The sequence below is a fragment of the Microplitis mediator genome, chromosome 1, assembly GCF_029852145.1.
Source record: "Microplitis mediator isolate UGA2020A chromosome 1, iyMicMedi2.1, whole genome shotgun sequence".
NCBI classification, from domain to species: domain Eukaryota; kingdom Metazoa; phylum Arthropoda; class Insecta; order Hymenoptera; family Braconidae; genus Microplitis; species Microplitis mediator.
Window position 1 is genome coordinate 21,772,125 of NC_079969.1, and position 20,519 is coordinate 21,792,643.

General features: G+C 29.6%; 3 protein-coding genes across 15 annotated transcripts in view; 2 read left to right on the forward strand and 1 right to left on the reverse strand.

The window, feature by feature from the left end:
* Positions 1-5: 5 nt before the first annotated feature.
* On the reverse strand, positions 6-20,333 carry LOC130674615 (neuronal acetylcholine receptor subunit alpha-5-like). Of its 2 annotated transcripts, none has more exons than XM_057480008.1 (8): positions 20,306-20,333; positions 3,142-3,281; positions 3,014-3,058; positions 2,562-2,671; positions 2,097-2,488; positions 1,846-1,998; positions 477-646; positions 6-386 (listed from the first exon to the last, which is right to left on the reverse strand). In XM_057480008.1, exons 1-8 carry the CDS (start codon positions 20,316-20,318, stop codon positions 141-143), a joined length of 1,269 nt encoding a protein of 422 aa, XP_057335991.1. In that variant the 5' UTR covers positions 20,319-20,333; the 3' UTR covers positions 6-140. The 2 variants fall into 2 exon arrangements, with proteins under 2 accessions (XP_057335991.1, XP_057335982.1); XM_057479999.1 differs by lacking the exon at positions 20,306-20,333 and adding an exon at positions 4,644-4,826.
* Positions 5,095-8,119, forward strand: LOC130674627 (uncharacterized). Its single transcript, XM_057480019.1, has 8 exons — positions 5,095-5,266; positions 5,331-5,605; positions 5,685-5,865; positions 5,937-6,043; positions 7,098-7,241; positions 7,314-7,394; positions 7,685-7,915; positions 7,982-8,119. The coding sequence occupies exons 1-8, from the start codon at positions 5,167-5,169 to the stop codon at positions 8,090-8,092; spliced, it is 1,230 nt and encodes a 409-aa protein (XP_057336002.1). The 5' UTR covers positions 5,095-5,166; the 3' UTR covers positions 8,093-8,119.
* LOC130674540 (muscle-specific protein 300 kDa) overlaps positions 13,647-20,519 on the forward strand; it is an 80,399-nt gene continuing 73,526 nt past the window's right edge. For 7 of the 12 annotated variants that reach the window (XM_057479896.1, XM_057479918.1, XM_057479926.1 and 4 more), the window contains exon 1: positions 18,511-19,182. In XM_057479896.1, coding sequence (XP_057335879.1) covers positions 18,576-19,182 — 607 coding nt within the window. In that variant the 5' untranslated portion in view covers positions 18,511-18,575. Of the gene's footprint in view, positions 14,054-14,234; positions 14,482-18,461; positions 19,183-20,519 lie in introns of those variants that run through there. The other 5 variants (XM_057479980.1, XM_057479988.1, XM_057479904.1 and 2 more) reach the window with 4 other exon arrangements.

Here is a 20,519-nt window from a genome sequence, read left to right on the forward strand (position 1 = left end):
TCATTTATCTAAATATATTTTTGTTGTAAGGTAATAAAATATTTGAATACCGATTAAATTTAATAGACTATCAATTATTAACGATGAAGATACAAAAAAACAATAAGATAAAAAAAATAAAAATAAAAAATTAGTGACCTTTATGAGAGACACGTGATTGCCATAATAATGAAAATATTTGAGAAGAATAAAAATGATAAGCGATCAATAGCCGTCGCTGCTAGGACCCACTCCAATTGAGTGACATTAACTGGGGATGATATTATGTTCTCACGATCACCGTTTTCTGTGCACGTGGATATCAAATTTGACGCGTAGACTGATGACGAATCAACGCCTTGACTTTCTCTTAGTTCTTGCTCGCCAGCAGTGTACTCCGATTGAATCTATAATTAATAGCGAAAGAACTGTAATAAATAAAGACTGAGTAAGTCTTGATGACAATGATAATGTATATATTTATTTAATGGACAAACCGCTTGGATGAGATCCGAAAGACCTAAATATCTTCCAGGCCAGCCGACTATTATTTTTTTTAGATGTCGTGGGAGTGGTCGGCAGTATGGCCTCCGCGATAAGTTTATTACTATGGCTGAAATAACTAGAGATATTGTCACTTGATATAGACAGCCACTGTAGAAGCTTACTGTAAAATAAATTACTCGTTAAATTTGACCAATCAATCAATTAATCAATCAATCAGAAATAAATGATCTAGTCGTTTATTTTATAGACTTTGTAAATTCGGTTCAAGTTTAATAAATATAGAAAATATTTTTACGAGTCAGTCAGGGTCATGATTTTTGTCTCTACGAATTTAAATTTAATAACTGAGATCTTGATAATTAACAATTTTTATTTTCAAGTAAAAAATTTTGATTACATTGTAAAAAAATTGCGGAGTGAACTCGGATTAAATCCGGATGACTGTTTTTTTATTTTATGTCCACGGAGTAAAGTTCACTCCGAATGAGAGTTTATTTTAATATTAAAAGTCCGAATCAGAGTGAATGGGGATTTAAATAAAATCTAGAACACTCCGAAATCACTCATCTGACAAAAAACTTCCTATTTACTCCATACACTGTAAAAAATTTTTTGGACCCTGTGTGAAAATTTTGGTGTGAAAATTACAACAAATTCGGTGTTAAATTTAGATGAGAATAAAGTTAGCAGACATTTAAAAATTTTTGGATTGTTTTTAACAAAAAAATAAATATTTAAAAAAATATTTTGAAACATTGCACGTATAGTTTATGAAATTTCCGACATGTGCATTTTTTTAAAAATATATTTTTTTCATTATTTATCTGTTAAAAAAAATGTTTTTTAATTTCAAATGTCTGCTAACTTTACTATCATTAAATTTAGGCGGTGTGAATTTCAAATTTTTACACCGCCAAACGTGTAAATGTACAATTCATAATAATTTTGCGTTAAGAAAATTAATCATAAAAATATTTAAATTTTCGAATGGTGTAAAAAAGTAAATTACACCGTGTTAAAATTACACGATTCGAAAATTTACACCGCGAGAATTTCACACCATTTTTTCACACTACACGGCCGTGTAAAGTTTTCTGGGTCCATTTTTACACCGAAATTTTTTACCGTGTATGCGGAGTAATTTTTTGTAAAACTCCGGAATTCCGAGTGCATTCGGATTAAAATAAAATCCGTAATCACTCCGAATTCACTCCAAATTTTTTATGATGTAATAAAAAAAAAAAAAAATATTTGAAAATTTTAATTTTTAAATTACAAAAGTTTGAAAAGTTTAAAAATTTCGTTGGATTTTTACAAAAAAATTAAAAGTAGACCGTTATTTAAAAAAAAAATAATTACCGAGTAATGGTGAATTTGTTGAATGGGCTGGTATTCTATATCCAAAATAAATTAAAAATAATGATATCACAATAACATTTATACCGCACAGTAATAATTTTTCTTTACTTTGTGCTGGTAACCAAAAATTAACCAGACACATAATGACTATGGCTATAAAAAAAAGTTTATTAAATTAAAAAAATATTTGATGTCGAAAGGAATTATCTAAAGTTCATAAATTTAAAGATTAAATAAAAAAAAATTTTTACCGGCTGCGGGCGCAAGAAATACTGAACTATAAATCGGAGCATTTCTTTTAATAGTCAGCGTAAATAATAGATAAATATACGGCTCATCTTTGCAGCATTCATAAGTGGTGATATTACGGAGCCTCGTTACTTCAACTAACCGCCACTCCGTATTGTCTGATAGATTAACAGTATCCTCGAGGGAATGATTAGTGAGTCTCAAGTCGATTTGATTGCCTGAGTATGACCACGATCCGAGTTTCAGCTGACAAGTTTGGGTGTCAAAGGGCCAGAGTCGAAGGTCTAAGTCGCAGAGAGCTAGGAAATGAGTCGGTGGTACCCAGAAGACAGTTCCGTCTTCGAATAAATGGCAAAGCGTGTCTCCGTAATGTTCAATTGACGATACAGCTATGCTACGATTTCAATTAATTTGAGATTTTTTTTTTTAAATAAATAAATTGATTATTTGGTTAATTAAATTAATACCTGTTATAAAGAATTATATCTGGTTGCCATACTTCGTGATTACCTACTTGAAGTTTTTGTAACCCGCCATAATTTGATGCATTCCATTTTAGTTTATCATCCGTCCAAACCTTTGGATAATTTTTTTTTTTAATTAAATTAAAAAAAAAAAAAAGTTTAAATTAAAAATTTTGTCAAGAGAAAAAATCGATGGATCGTAATAATTTTTTAATTTCATTAGAATTCAAATGAAGTTCGAATTTTTCAATCCGGGATTAGAAAATTTGAAATTTTATTTTTAAAATTAATTTGTTTTTTTACGATAAATTTGAGATAAAAAAAAATAAAAATAAAACTAGAATTTTTTATACTCGACTCAAAAAGTGTAGATTTGAATAATAAATAAAATATTAAAAACGATGTCAAGTAGTAGAATTTTATTTACGATATTAATTAATAAGTTTTTAAATCACCATTCGAATCCATCCTTGTACACTAATGGCCGACTTAAACTCTTCCTAAGAAATGAAAATTATAAATTAAAAGTTTGTTATATTTTCGTAATCAATGAGTTTAATTTAAAATAAATCAATATATTTACCACTGAGATATGATTAATGGTCATACCAAAAGAAACACGAGTGACATTGTAATGCTGAGCTGGTCTAGCAAATTTATCATACTTAGAAAACAAATCTCGCTTTAACTTATCGACCCATGTTGCATTCCAGAGCTCTTGATCTTTTTTAAAAACCGTAAAAAAATATCAATTCTATGAGTTTTATCTTTTATGTATGCGTCATACTGATTGAGAAATTATTTTTAAGGTACATACTGCTCGAGCAAATAAAATTTAAATAAATAAGTAGATGAATAAACATATTTATATGTATATATACTCAAGTAAAAAAATAAAAAATAAAATAATATTAACATTTTTTGTTGACCAAAAACTTGAAAATTTAACAAATTCTACAATTGTTAAAAAAAAACTATGACCGAAAATAGGCCGACTTAATTTATTGGTCAATTTTCGACCTGTATATTAAGAATAAAAAAATTTCGGCGCGTATTTTCAGCCAACTTTCGGCCGATTTCAAAAACCCTAATAGCCACTTTAGCTTGAAATTGACAGTAATTTGACAATTGAAATTACCGAAATTTGCTGACATTTGACAGCAAAAATTTGAAAGAAAAATTTGCGGTTAATTTTTCCTCAATTTAGAGGTATCCTTTTTACTATAAAAGACCCCCAATAAAAGTTTCCTTGAATTTTTCGTCAAATGTCCGTCAACTTCGGGCTTTTCCACTTTTGACGACAATTTGTATACAATTTTTGAAGTGAATTTGCATTCTAGTTCTGGTAGTTAATTTATGTCAAATTGTATAGCAAGTTGTATGCAAATTGTCGTCAAAAACGGAAAAGCCCGAAGTTGACGGACATTTGACGAAAAATTCAAGGAAACTTTTGTAAAGTAAACTGTGCTAATAGCAATTAGGGAAAATTCTATGGTTTTCGCGTAATTTGGGCCTATTCGGCCCTTTTTTGATGTATTTTCGGTCAAATATTTTTACCCGGATATATCGTAGGGGTGTGCGAATAGTTCGAACTTACAAACTCTTCATATCGATTCGACTTTCGAACTAAATTTTTTAAATTATTTATAACTTTTCAAATAATTCAATTTTATCGAATTATTCGATTGGAATCAAACACGATTTGCACACCCCAAATATATATATATATATATGTATATATATCACTTGACGTGACACTTGGTGAAGATGATACAAATGAAAGACTAAGTGGATAAACGGTAAACGTTAAACTAAACTAAATGAGATAAATTTTGTCCAGGAAAATATTACCCACATTTAAATAATTTAATATCAATTATATATAGATACATACATAGAAACATCAATAAGTAATCAATAAACTACCTAATAAATTGTTTATATATAAATATTTATATATTCACTACTGATTTTTATTTGAATCTCCTTATGACATTTTAATAAAATTATTCAATATTTTAAATCGATTTAATTAAATATTAATTAAATTATCATTAAAAATAATTGAATCACTGGTTGACTTACACGCCGAGTGGACTGGAGCTATATTGTAACTGAGGTAAACAAAAAAAAAATAACTGATGAAGGCACGATAAAAATTAATCGATGTAAAAAGACACATCACTAGTTTTTGTGTTGCTGTTACTGGTAACTGAGGACGAGTGTACTGACTGGTCAATTGTCACTGTACTGAATCTGATATTAGTCTACTGTAGTCATTGACAATGAGAAGATGATGATGATGATGATGATAATAATGATAATAATGATGATTGTCACGGTGTTAACCGGAGGTACTTGCTAGTATTATCAATTAATAAATTTAATTTTAAACTGTAATCATTTTATTTTGTTTCCTCAATATGTTTTACGTTAAATATTTTTATTGACGAAAAAAAAAAAAAAAAAAAAATACAAGTTATAGTTTTATTTTAAAAACAAATGAAATATTTTTTTGTTTTAGATTTAGATTTTTTAGTAAGAAATAAATTTATTGCTAAGACTTTGATCAGTAATTTTTTTTTTTAAGGAATTGAAAAAAAAATTGATGGATAATTCAAAAAAATATGGATCGCGGTTAAAAAGTAATGAAAGGAGTCGAGCGAGTTCAACGCGATCAACAATGACTGGAATTACAGAATCCATAGGTTATATAAATATTTAATAAATAAATAAATTGTACTTTTTATTGGATGGTTATTTTGGTAGCAGATGAATCAAGTACAGCTGACACAAGTTCTAGTATATCGCGAGCCTCATCGAGAAGAGACTCGTATTTTTTGATAGACCGGCGGATATCTGAAGAAGAGACTCAAAGACGTCATTCATGGCTCGAAAAAACGCGACTGAGTATCGCGAGCACGCGAAATAACGCGCGATTGATGTATGAAGTCAAGTTTCCTGAGACTTTTGGGGGATTATACTGCGCTAAGTATTCGCCTGGAGGCGACATAATTGCTACTGGATTCGGGACTGGTGCCATTCAGGTTTGTTTCGCTCAATGGGTCTCGATTCTAATACATAACACGTGTTAGATATTTTTGTGGTTAAATATAAATAATTTAGATAAGGAACGGAGAAAATGGAGAATTACGTACAACATTAAGAAGTGGCCTGGATACGTCACTTCCTGTCATGTGCTGTCGCTTTAATCCTATTTATGATAATATTTTTTATGCTTCAAGTGCTTGTGGAAATATTTTTTTGTGTATGACTGACACAAATATATTTTCACGTTTCATTGCGGGTATTATTTTTTATTTTTGTTTATTTTATTCAAATATATACATATATATATTTTTTTTAAATTTTATCCAGAGCCAAATAATGAGATAAATACAATTGATGTCAGTGTCGATGGTAAATTTATTGTTTCCGGTGGAAAAGATGCTGCATTAAGACTTTATGACGCTCAAACGGCTAAAGTAATTAATAAATCAATTTTTACTCTTATTACATAAATCATTTGATACTGATATATATTTTTTGTTTTCATATTTATTTTATCAAGTTAATTTTACTTATTTTTTTATTAATTATATACACTGCAGTGTTGAATAAAAAAAAAAAATTATAACTTGGATTTAGGGGAAAAACAATTTCGATCTACGGAGACCTAAATTTTGAATCTAATTTCTTAATTATTTAAATCTGTTGAGACTTAAGTTAAAAAAAAACAATTATCGAACGGATTATTCATCATTTCGATTTACAAAAAAGTTAAGATCTGAAATTTGTCTATGCAGATCTCAAACGATCTATTGACATCAGCGTAGATCTAAAGTATTTTTAAAAATTACATCTACAACAGTCTAATTAAGGGAGACTAGTGTGAAATTTTGAAAAATCAATTCATTTTTTTTTTTTGCATATTTCGATAGCCTATACCTTCAAAAATAACATACTATAATTTCTAGTGCATATCTCGAATAGTTTTTTTGAATTACAGCCATCTGAAGAGCAGCCGCTTATCGGTTCTCGAAAATATATTTTTCAAATTTGCTGCATTTATAACTCGTAGACAAATCATCCGATCGATTTGATTTCAAATGCAGTTTCTTTTACATATGTTTCTACGTACCACAAACCTCCAGTTTTTCGATCGAATCAATAATTTAATTTTGGCAGACCAAAAATAATCAAATTTTCGCGCAAAATATGTAATTTTTTTTAAAAACTCCACCATATTGTTAAATTTCAATTTTTTTGAATAACTCGCTGAATTTTGAATTTTTTGGTCCAAAAAATTTATCTTGTATTCATCATATATTCACAAATATACCCTTAAAACAGTAAAACATTCCATGTTGTATTTTTCTTTAATAAAATTCTCAAAAATCATCGTTTTTTTAGGTGGTCACACTAGTGGTCCCCCTTAAATCTAAATTATTATTTTTTTTTTTTCGTGCCAGTAAAGTCCGTGATAAATTAATGTAATAAAAATCTAATAATTGCAATTAATAAAAACATATATTATAGATAATTCACATTTATCAAAGAAATGAATCGGATTTAACAGATGAAAATATTGATAATTATCATCGAATGCGGATATTTTCAGCTAAATTTCATCATATATATGAAAATTTAATAATTACCGGTGGTTGGGATGACACATTACGTGTAAGTTAAAAAAAACTACAATATTCAACTCAATAACAATAATCAGTCCAAAAAAATTTTTTTAAAATTCAGATATGGGACAGAAGAGTTGACGGCGGTTCAATAAAAGTGATGAAAGGCCCGCACATATGCGGCGATGCAATCGACGTTAGAGTGAGTAATGATCATCGGCTGCAATAAAATAAAATTAACTGTCTCCTTTGCCCGCGACTATTATATGCACAGTCAATAAAAAAATCCTCACACACACATACAAAATTTGGTTTAAAATTAACCGTGAACTCACCGAATCCATTAAGCTTTCAAGTATTTTCTGTTGCTTATTAATAAATCACTATCATCATCATTATTTTCGTTTCACTCATCAGCTTTAGGAACTAAGCTCAAGGTTAATAGTTTATTATTTCACAGTAATTAAATTTTCAAAAAATATTATGCCGCAGGACACGCAGATTGTCACTGGGTCCTGGGTCGTACGAGGAAGTCTCCAGCTCTGGGATATGACAGCCGGTAAACTTATCGATACTATCGTACCAGAAAATCGCCCGACTAGTTTAGATGGAGAATTTCTTTATGCAGTTCAATATTTTGATGGTGATCCGTATGGTGAACATGTTCTTGCTGGCGGTTCTGGTACTGGAGCACTTGAAGTTATAAATATTAAAGATAAAAAAGTAATAGTTCATTTATTTAATTAGTTAATTAATTAATTAAATAAATTAATAAAAAAAATTTAAAAGGTTGTAGGACACTTTGAGGTCAGCAAAGCAATAATGACCCTAGACAGCAATCGAAGTTCAATTATTTTTGGTGGAATGGAGTCAATTATTCGTCTAGCAGATTACAGTTAATTTTTTTGTTGTAAAGTAAATAAAGATAATGAGAAAAAAAAAGTTATTTGTGTACGAGAGAAAGATTGAAGTTTAGAGGTTGAGAAGGTGGAGAAAATTTCAGTGGTGACGATTGAAGTGTGTTATGATGGAGAGGTTTGATAATGACAACCATGAGGAAGGATAAACGGCAGCAGTGTAAGCAGTGGGTTCCGATGATGCTGTGGTAGCTATATAACACATAAGTCCAAGTCGAATGTCGAGTGATGCCAAAGTTAAATATAAATCCGGCGTCCCGACGACCGCCCGCGCGGGTATCCAACCCTGGACCAATGATCCAGGGATCGTCAGTCTGTTCGTGCTGCTCCGCGTGAACCGGCGTTTTAAATTATTTTTTTTTTTTTTTAAAACGAACGATCGCTCGATTCAGTGCTCGACTTGTTTCCCTTAATTTTTATCTTACAATTTTTGTTTATCATTTTTTCATTTGCTATCGATATTTTATAGTTGATACTGTGGTTTAGTGCATTTATAGAATTTTATTTATTTGTGTACTTTTTATGTAAGTGAAAAGGTTTTTTTTTTTTTTTTTTTTTTTTTGGTTTTGTGAATTTTATAAAGAAGAGGGTCAAAGTTCGTCGACCGATTGCGTGAGGATTTATATTGAGTACGCAATTGTTTTTATTTAATACTTATTTTGTTTATTTTTTTTGGCACACATCAATGATTTCGGGTCTCAATAAAAATAAAAAAAATTATCTCCTATTGATGTAATAATAATCATTATCATTATCATTATTATGTAATGCCGTATAACGTCGGGATGAATTAAAAAAAGAAAAAAGTGTGACAAGGATAATCTGGTCGTTACTCTCGTCAGCAAATAGGATTGCCCAATAGGATGATATTTAAAGTTGTGAATATTTATTTGTGAATTTAACCGAAGGCGGTCACTCTAACAAAATCATCAGATCGAGTAAGAGACATCACACGCACATTCACATCATCCCTCTTTCGACTATTTCAGTTCGATTCGCCGAGTTTTATTTTTGGAATTACCACAACCGTCGGCACTAAATTAACGGACTCAATTTTCATCGACTTACTTTTTAACTGATCCATAATCAATTGATACAATTATATAAATTTATATACATTGCGATGATTAAAATAATTATTTATTTAATTTTTGACAGCCAATAATTATTTTAACGAATGATATAATTTAAAAGCGGCAAATATTTATTTAAAATATTAAACTGAATTGGGAATAAAAAGACGGACTAATAGTTCCACATGTAACAAGTATATTAAAATAGAAGTTATTCTAAATATAGACGGCCTACTCGAGATATCCAACGGAAAATCTCTCACTGTGTCTAGATTCTTAAAATGTTTTAGAGTAATTGTCAGACCGTGAAAATTAAATCGAAACTTCCTTTCTACATCTATAAAATAATTTTTTAAGTGCAATAAAAAAATTATAAATAAAAGTTGAATGGTAAAGACATGTGATGTTACGAACTAAACTCGATTCCTAAATACTAAAAGCTTTGTATTTTTAGATAATCTTAACATGCGACAAGAAATTGTGACAGCTGTGAATCAAGTCCATGCTTTATTTATTGAGACAGCTTTCACTGTTTGAACCTATCGAAGATAAACAAATTTAAATATCGTTCATTATTTTTTACTGGATAAAATTATTTATAAATCTTTTGGATTTTATAAAGCGTTTAGTTGTACGGCTTTGTTACGATGGAAAAAATTTTAGTGTAAAAATGGCCCTCGATAACTTTTACACTCTCGAGCAGTGTAAAATTACAGTGTAAATTATGCATCCGTGTAATTTTAATACGGTGTAATCTACTTTTAAACGATCATTAAATATTTTTAACTACTTAATCAATAACTACATTAATTTCATTTAGATATTAAACAGTATTTCGAACGTTTAAATATTTTTATGATTATTTTTCTTAACGCAAAATTACACTGTAAAAAAAATCGGGGTAAGTCCAGGCGGTGTAGGTGTTGAAATTTTTGGTGTTGAATTTCAACACTGAAAGCGGTGTTAAAATAACACTGCCGCCAGTGTGAATATTCTTTACCGGTATTAAAAAAATTTCCCGGTGTTAAAATATTTTTTGGTGTTGAAAATATTTTACTTGGTAAATATTTTTACTTACTTGATCTCTACAGTTAAATAGTATTTTTTATTAATTAATTAAATTATTGGTGATTGAAATAGTGGGTGTAAAATTGTGTAAAATTATGTATAACATAAACAACTACTTAAATAAGCACATCGCAAAATTGAAATTTCCTCCAGATAATATTCGTTAGATTTTTATATTTTTTTATATATAATACTTTTTTTTCTAATTTCTATACGTGGACTTTCTTTTTGGACACCGATTTAACACCGATATTTTAGCACCGCCAAATAACACCGCTTATTCCGGTGATAATTCATTCTAACACCGCGCGGTGATAAATTGAGTTCATTTTTAACACCGCTCTTTTCACAGTATCATAAATTACACATCTATACGTTTGACGGTATAAAAATTTTTAATTTATACTGTCTAAATTTAATGCGATATTTGGTGTAATTTTTAACGAAAATTTTTACACCGAGTTATTAACAGTACATCGAGCCCAAAAATTTTGTTACAGTCTATACTTAAGGGAATTTTATTTAAATTTGACTTAATAGGTGTATTTTTTTTTTTCACTCTAGTTTATTTTAAGCTAAAGAGCATGAAAAGTTTTTCTAGAATTTTGATGTTATAAATTTATTGGGTAAGTGGTCTAGTGAATGAACATGAGCAATGAATTTAATGATTGTTTGAATTTAAAATTGCCGGCATAATGAGGACTCGAGACAAAATGGAGACCCTAAGAAAAATATACTTTTTTTAACCTAAACAGAAAAATAGCTATTTTCGATACGTAGGATTAAAAAGAGGGTTTGCGGCATGCTTGGATTGGCGACACAAGTCTTGGGTTATGCCGCATTCTCAACGAGAACGAGTACATACATCTTTCTCGCACGAGCGAAGCAAGTGCGAGAGAGATGTAGGTACGAGTTCTCGTTGTGAATGTAACATATCCCTAGACGAGTGTTGACAATACATGCATACCGTATCCCTCTTTTTAATCCTTTGTATCGAACAATATTTTTTATAACGACTGCCTTTAAAGTTTAATCGAGAGGAATTCAATCATTTAGAGAATAAAAAATTACCTTCTAAATATAAACAATTGTACAAGTGTAAATAATAACAATCTATTCATGTTTTATTTTTCAATTGAATTCTATTAATTAGTTTATTAATTTTATTAATTAAAATCTCTGACTGTTTTTAATAATGTGAAAATTTTTATTGAACGATTAATAATATGATAATAATATTATTTTCACAATACAAACACACAAGTTATGATATTCAATAAGAATAAGAAACATATGATCACTATGCAGGTTTCCAATTGTCGTCTTTCTATTTGCGCATGTGCGAATTTCAGGATAAATGCGACAGTAGGAGTATATGGAGAAAAAAGTATCACTATCTTTTTCTAACTCGAGTGAACGACGGTTGCTAGGTAATTTGTATACATTTCCTATAGGCAATTACTTTTCAGCACAGTAAAATCATGCTGAAAAGTCCAACAGCTGATTTTTCGACATCGTTCTATAGTTTCGTCGAGCTATCGAGAGAAAGACCTATTTTACTCGCGCCACACGACGCTCGAATATTGAACTTTAAAGGCAGCAGTTATAAAAAAGGATTTTTTGCGCTAAGGAAATTTTCGCTTTATGAATTAAAAACAAAAATTTTATTAGGAGTAGAAAAAATTTCTTCGTGCAAGAAATTACACCGGCACACAAAAAAAAATAAGTTCTCTGTACCTTTGACGGGACCGATTTATTCCCATGTATTTTGACCCGCTGAATCCGAATCCGAGGTCCGTTTAACCCGTACACCCTCAGGTTTTTAGAAAACTTTAAAAAACCTCAAAAATACACAAAAATCGACCGTTTTTTAAACTTATAAATTTTTTTAACCCTAACTAAGCATGATTTTTATGTATTTCGGTCCTCCACATACTAACCTGAAGTTTATTTAAAACATTAGCCATTTAAAGTCTGAGTAAATTCCAAAAAACCCCATAAAATTGCAAAAAAGCAAAAAAATTCTTAGTGTTGTGATGAAAAAAATTTTTTGAAGCATATTAAAATTTTTTTATGGTTTAAGCCAAAATATTTTTTATATATATATCACAGATCGAACAATATGATTTCTTTTATTTATTTCGATTTAAAAATTGATTATTGTTATACCAAATTTTATTTTTTTCGATTTTTTGGGAATTTTTGCCATTTATTTAAAATTTTAGAGATGTCTGAGCCATGGATGTTCGAGAATTATATGTGACAGATAAACATACATGAAAATAATTATTTATTTAGCCCTATAAAATTTTTTTCATCACAATACTAAGAATTTTTTTGCTTTTTTGCAATTTTTTGGGGTTTTTTGGAATTTACTCAGACTTTAAATGGCTAATGTTTTAAATAAACTTCAGGTTAGTATGTGGAGGACCGAAATACATAAAAATCATGTTTAGTTAGGGTTAAAAAAATTTATCAATTTAAAAAACGGTCGATTTTTGTGTATTTTTGAGGTTTTTCAAAGTTTTCTAAAAATCTGAGGGTGTACGGGTTAAACGGGCCTCGGATTCGGATTCAGCGGGTCAAAATACATGGGAATAAATCGGTCCCGTCAAAAGTACAGAGAACTTATTTTTTTTTGTGTGCCGGTGTTATTTATTGTCCAAAAATTATATTTTTTAAGTCATGGAAAAAAATTTTTTTTTTTTTATTTTCGGAAAAATGAAGTAGATTTGAAAAAAAAAATTTTTAAATATTAAAATTTTAAAATTAAATTGTATTTTAAAAAATTTTTCAATATATAAAAGAATGGAAAAGTATAGGCGTTTACTGGTTCAGTCCCTCGTCTGATGATTTTGAAAGAGAGATGATTAATTAAGAAAAATGGGAGTGAAATAGGCGTGAAAAGTCAAAAGAAGAGTTTTCAAAATTCACAGCTTGAAAATTTCTAAATTATTAATTACTGAGCTGACGAAGCTTTTTTCATAAACGTGGACGTTATTTTCATATTTCGTTGACGAAAATTTTGAGAATTTAATTAGTAAACAAATATTACTCACATTAATTATAAAATAATTTATTTTTGTATTCGCTATTTTTCTATTTTTTAAAATGAAAAAAAAAGTTTCACTAAAATTATTTACCTCGTATTAAAAATAAGTAAAATAATAAACGATGAAAAAAATATTTACTCAGTTCTATAAAAAATTTGTTATCATAATGACTGATAGTCATCACGATAATGTTATTATTGTAAATTAATGAAAAAAAAATTTGTAAGCATGAAATTAATTGTATCAAAGTCCAAGTGACAAATATATATTTTCATTTAAAAAATTATTCATTACTCAGTATTTTAAAAATAAAAATTAATATTTATAATATAAATTATTACAGCAATGAGTCGAGACAAAATCAAAATAAAAAAGTAAAAAATAAATAAGCAAAGTAAAAAAATGTCGCAAAATCCACGTGGACCGGGAGGTCCAGGGTGGCCTTCAAATCCAACAAACCCGAGTCCATTTCGTCCAGCATCGCCATTCAGCCCAACACCAATGTCACAGTCACCGAGCGTGCGATCTCGTGGCCCATTCACGCCAATTCATCACCCGATTTCGCCACTAACTTACCCGGGTATGATGCACCCGATGAGTCCTGTGCCCATCGGTATGCCAATCTCCCCGGGTATGTCGCCCGTTTTTGGTGGAGGTCCACCACCTCCAGGACTTATTCAGTGTCCAAGACCTCGTTGGCCGTCGCCCGTTTCTACTGGAAACGCTGCGCCTCGTCCTTACATACCACAGGTAATTAATACAGTCAATTCTCTCAAAATAAATATCCCCGTACTCCAAAGAAAATCCCAGCTTCAGTCTTTTATAAATAATTTTACTTCCCAAAGGTATTTTGTTTTTTCCTCAAAAAGTATCAATCGCTCGAATAATCCGCGGGATTTTTAAAAAATTATTTTTATTTTTTTAAAAATAGAGTCCAATGGAACGTGTCAGAGATCAAAATTATCGCACATCACCAGTACCATGTGGACCACCAGAATATCTAATAGCGCCATATCGTACCGGTGATTATGAATACGTCGGTGTCCCACTAGAACCGACCATTTACGGTGATGATGAAGACAGCGGTCCCAGCACAGCTGAGATCATTGCCAGTCAAAGTCAAGATTACGTTGACGAAAAACTGGCGGAATATCAAGCTACTATCACGTTACTACAAGGTCAGTCAATACTTATAATAACATATTTATTACTAATGGTAGAAGTATCATTTGCGGCCACTACTACAGCTTTGAACACTTTATACTTTATTCTAACTAACGGAAAAGTATAACAAAAAAACTTGCATTGTGTAATAAAAGTATCTTTGTACACATTTTAAAGATTAGTTATGTCTATAGGTCATTTACAAATTTTTTAATTTAAATTTTCGAAGTGTCAAAAACTGGTCCTGAAGTGGAAAAATCGGTACCTCTACCTTAACTATCAATCACATTGATCAGTAAAATAAAAAAAATTTGAAAAACGGTTGACCCTGTGCTCCCTTCTCACACACAATCACACGTGAACGTCAACCGGAAATAGTCAAAATAGCTTTCCAAGGACCTCAAAACATCGAGATCTGATGAAAATTCGATTTTTGAAAATCAGACCGAAGCCAATACACAGCGAAAATTCGGGAGAGAATTCGGAGTGATTGCGGATTTTATTTAAATCTCAATTCACTCCGTCACTCGGAGTTCTGGAGTTTTAGAAAAAATCACTCCACATATGGAGTAAATAGGGAGTTTTTTTTAAGATGAGTAATTTCAGAGTGATCTGGATTTTATTTAAATTCGCATTCACTCCGATTCGGAATTTTAATATCAAAATAAACTCCCCTTCAGAGTGAGTTTTACTCCAAGGGGATTAAATGCACTGTAAAAAATCGGGAGTGAATTCGTAGTGATTGCGAATTTCATTTAAATCCGCGTTCACTCCAATTCGGAGTTTCAATTTAAAACAAACTCCCCATCGGAGCGAATTTTTCTCCAAGGAAATTAAATAAATAAACAGTCATCCGCTCCTCATTCACTCCGGACTTAATTATCGTTCACTCCGAAAATTTTTTACAGAGTAAATATACAGGCATCCGCTCCGGATTTAGTCCGCGTTTACTCCGCAAATTTGTCAGTGTAATTTCCCTATTCTTGAAAATTATCAATTTTGATAGCCGGAGTTAAAAACCCTACTAATTGTTTTAACGACTATATTTACATATTAAAATAAGAACTATACAATATACTTTATTTGACAAATATTTTTGCATTGATTACAAGTTTCACCTACGCAATATCTAAGTCTTGACCCACTTGTCAAACTCACTGTGTAAGTCAGTAGTTATTTTAGCGCCTCTTACATACATTTATGTATACATATATATAACTTACATTCAGTCAGTCATTTTGATCATTATACTAAACATTTTACGATAATATAAAATGATCTTGGCGAATATTAAATGAATGAAAATGCACTCGATGAAATGAAACAAAAAAAAAATGACAAGTTATTATTATTACTAGTAGTAAATGTAATGAAACTGAACATAAGTATTTAAAGATGTTTAAAAGTGTGTTGTCTGGTGTGCCAAAGTACAAAAATATTGCGTAGAATAATATTTAAGAAACAGGTGGGTGGAAGAGGATACAGATTACGTAACAGTTAAGTTTTAACCATGAGGGGAATGAGAATACTAAAAGATTTGCTGGTGTTGAGTGGTCTAGTACATGTATAACGTAATGTAATGTTAATGTGTAATGTCTATAAAACATATATAGTACATAGTACATACTATGCAGACGATAAGTCTGTTTATAAATAGAGATGACGGGCACCTGCTTCCAGCCATTCACATATTTATTTCCATTAAATTTATTCGCGCTTCATGTGTCCTGAAATTACACTGCGCTTACTTTGATCTGCAGTCTATTAAGCCAATTATAAAGTGCAAATAAATTTTTTTTATTTACGACAGACAATTAGATATAAGTATATTGATGTTAAAATTATGTAATTATTAGTAAAATAAAATAAAATAAATGAAATGAAATGAAATAAATATCAGATACGATTCAATGCGATGACGATCTGACCTCGCTTATGTTAATTTAATGGCATAAAAAAAAGTATTAATGTTTTTTAATAGGTCAAATAAAAGATGAAATATTTATTTTTAATGTTAATTGTTAAAAAAATAAATTGAATATTTATTTTACTACTTTTAATTTATTTATTTAAAAAATATAAGTAATCAATTGATTTAGTAAGAAAATATTTAGTTCACTTGATAATTGTTGATTATAAATTTATATTTAATGAGTATTTTTTTTGATAATTATTGGTTTAGTATCATCTGAGATAGAAATTAGTTTAAATATTGATTAGAAAAATTTTTTTAGATAAAGAAAGTAATTAAATTTTTTCTGACTGAGGACAATAGAAAAAAATTCTATGAATACTCATATATATATATATATATATATATATATATATATATATATATATATATATATATATATATATATATATATATATATATATATATATATATATATATAGTAAACGAGATAACGTGTCATAAATTGTAATCGCGAAACAATTTTTTTAAACGATAAGCGATATCGAAATCGGTATCGAAATAAATAGCTTATAAAATCTCTATCGACATAAGTAATTCAATATATAAATATATATATATATATAAATTTATGTGTCAAGTTTGGAAATATTTTTAAAGTTAATTAACATTTATTATCACATTGTGCCAAATAAAATAAAATAAATAATTATGACATTGGAGTAATTTAGTAATTTAGTAATGAATGTAAAAACAGATGACGTAGTCATAGTAAGTTTAAAAAAAATAAATTGCCCAGGAAACCACAATCTTACATGGTAGACATATCAGACATGTGTTAAATATTGTCTAAGATTTAAGATATAATACACATGTATAAATTCGCACATAGGGAGCTAACAATTCATTTGAATTGGGCTCTTACACAATTTCGCTTGACCACGCCTTCAGGATCCGTTTTATTCATTTTATTTTTGATTACAAAAAAATTAAAATTTTTTTTTAGGTCAAATTTAATTTTTTTTTGTATAGAAAAATTAAATAAATGATAATAAAAATATTTTTATCGCGGGTTAATTCAAAAAATTTAAATAAATATTCGTAGAAAAAAAAATTTATTTATCATTATAATTTAATCAATTATAATACCTTTTATCTTATATACATATTTATTATTTATTTACATATTTATATATATAATCTTATTTAATCATAAATGTTACTGTCACTGAAGTATGACCTTAAGATATTCTGGCTCTGAACTCAACGAAAGTTACAGAATTTGGTGGAAAAAAAAAAATAAATAAATAAAATAAAATATAAAAAAAAAATGGTAGCAGGCGTAGGATCCTGAGGATAAAAAGATTGATCGTGTAGGTTGTAGGTGTCCTCTTGGCGAGGTGGTTGCGACTCCACGGAGCCGATTTAACGACGGTGGTGATGTTGCTTTAGTGTTCTTGTTCACCAATACAATAATCCTGTAACCTCGCGATTGTATGTTGTATCACATCTACAAAAGGTTCCCATGTATTGGAGTGCCTATGCCGGCATCAGACTTGCCTGTCCACGTTCAGTATCGAACCGGCGCTCGTCAGAGCTCCACGTACATTCCATACACGTCATTTTTATTTTTTAAATTTAATGTTTTTTAATAAATTTTAATTTTTGTTTTTTAATAAGCCGACGTCTTATTTTTATTGACACTTTAGTGCATAAAAAATTAAAAATATAATATATGTTAGTGTTATCGAGTTTATATATTTATAAATTTATATTATTAAATTATAAGTGATTTTAAATTTTAATTGTTTGAGTGAATTTAAAAATTTATCAAATTTTAATTATTTTTAAAAACATATTTTTATTTTTTAAATTATTCTTATTGACTGCGACATCGCAGCTGGTATTGAACCGGCTTTAGTGCGTTTTATTTGAAATTATATATTTATATTTTAAAGTATAATTATTCATAATAAATTGTTGATATATAATTATTTTAAATATATTTATATTTAATAAGTTTACTGTCAGACAATAAATTGGAGTATCGTTTTTAAATCTTGTGGAAAAAAAAAAATATTTATCAAGTATACAAGATTAGTGTTTTAAAAAAGGATGTTTAGTTGGAAGGTGACGTAAGTCATAAGGAGAAAAGAATCCATGTTTACCTGAGTCTAAAAGAAGGACCAAAAAAATATGTCACGACAGACCCCGCCCAAGGGTGAGAATCCTAAACCGGCAGGTAGTCCGCGAACACCACGTGGAGGCCGGCTAAGAGACCGTGTAAACTTTTTTGAAAATATTTGGTCTCAGGGACGTAGTGCTAGCACAGAAGACCTTGTTGACCGTTCACCATCACCGATACCACGTAGATCATCATCGCGAACTAGTGACAGCTCTTTTGAAGAGTCCTTTGAGCGAGTGGTTGAAGAGGGCGAATTAAATGGCGCCAAGGTGGTTAAATTTGAAAAAATAACCGTAAGAAAAAGTGTCAAGGAGATTGTTTCGACGAGATCGGGACTTTCTGAGGCCAGCAGGACACCTAGTGAAGAACATGCACTGGATTCGGCTTATCAGAGCCATGGAATGCAGGGAAGCAAATCAAGCTCTGTTATGTCCTTTACTAAATTTCCATCTGAAGAAAATTTGTCGAGAGACAGCCTTCAGACTGCCGAAACTGATGAAAAAGTTTCTAGTGAGTGGTACACTGAGTATCGGAATCAAAGCTTCCAGAATGTGTCATCCAAAATAGAATATGTAAGGAGTCGTAGTGAATATGATGCTCATATTGTGGAAATTAAAGGTTTGATTATAGTAATTAGTTTTTTTTTTTCTTGTTAACTTGTCTGACACATCGCGGTTTTCATCATAATTATACATATTTTTTTATAGTATCCAATAATGATTAACTTTAATAGTTAGGATTAAAAATTATAAATTACTTGTAGAAAGTCATCGTAATTTTTTTTAAATTTTTACTCGATGAGTATTCTTATGCTACTAGATTATTTTTATCACGTCAGATTTGAAGATAAATATTTTAGGTTTCAAAATATTTTCATATACTTCGAGTATTTTAGATTTCTTATCGCGCTGCAATATAATTTTCTAATAAGTTTTCTTTTTAAAAACGGCATTCAAAAATTTATGTTTTCAAGTAGTATTTTATTATGAGATTCGAAACTCACATGAAAATTAAAGTAATTTTGATCCGCCAGATTTAAAAAAAAAAGTAAATTTTGAAATTTTCGTTTCTAAACAAAGTGATTATTAAAGTCGAGTTATTTGAAATTTGAAAGTAATTAAAAAAAAAAATTATTATTTTAAATAATCGCAGTATTTTTTTTTCAATCCGCGAAAAAAAGAAATTGAAATAGTATATTACACTACAAGGGAAGAAAGTTGAAATTCCTGCCCTGTGTGATATGATGCCCGAGGCGAAGCCGAGGGCATCATGACACACAGGGCAGGGCTTTTAACTATCTTCCCGTGTGGTGTATACGATTTTTCTTTATACCTGGTCGAAAGTACGTTTATTAATTACATTTTTGAATACTATAAACAACACAACCACGTTCTGCCTTCAGCTGACAGGTCGGCCATGTTTTTTTTATTTGCTCCCTATTGACGCGCCTCTTTCGGACATACATAAAACTTTAATTTTTTTCCGTCTCCTTTTTTTTTTTTTGTTGCGTTTTTGATGCCTGCCCCGCGACATTTGAAAGCACGAGCGAAGCGAGTGCGTCTGGTCGGCGGGGGCAGGCATCAAAAACAAAACAAAAAAAAAGACATAATTATACTTATAAAAAATAAAAATAAAAAATAATTATTTTTTTTCGAAAGAAATAAATTTATGCCTATGAACAAGATTTTTTTCCTGCCAATAAATAATATATAAATGAATACATAAACTTTCAATAATTAACCTCGCCTCTGCATCAAAATCTTTTATCACCTCATCCTCGTCCATAGAGTCATAAGATGATACTTTTTCAGTCATTTCATTATTGCAAGTACACTGTTTACTTAAAATATCACAAACAACGAGACACAAAAAACACTGACGTACATATAAATAAAGCAACGATCTATGATGTTATCGTCAAAAATGTTATTGATAAAGTGGTAGACGTTCAGTAG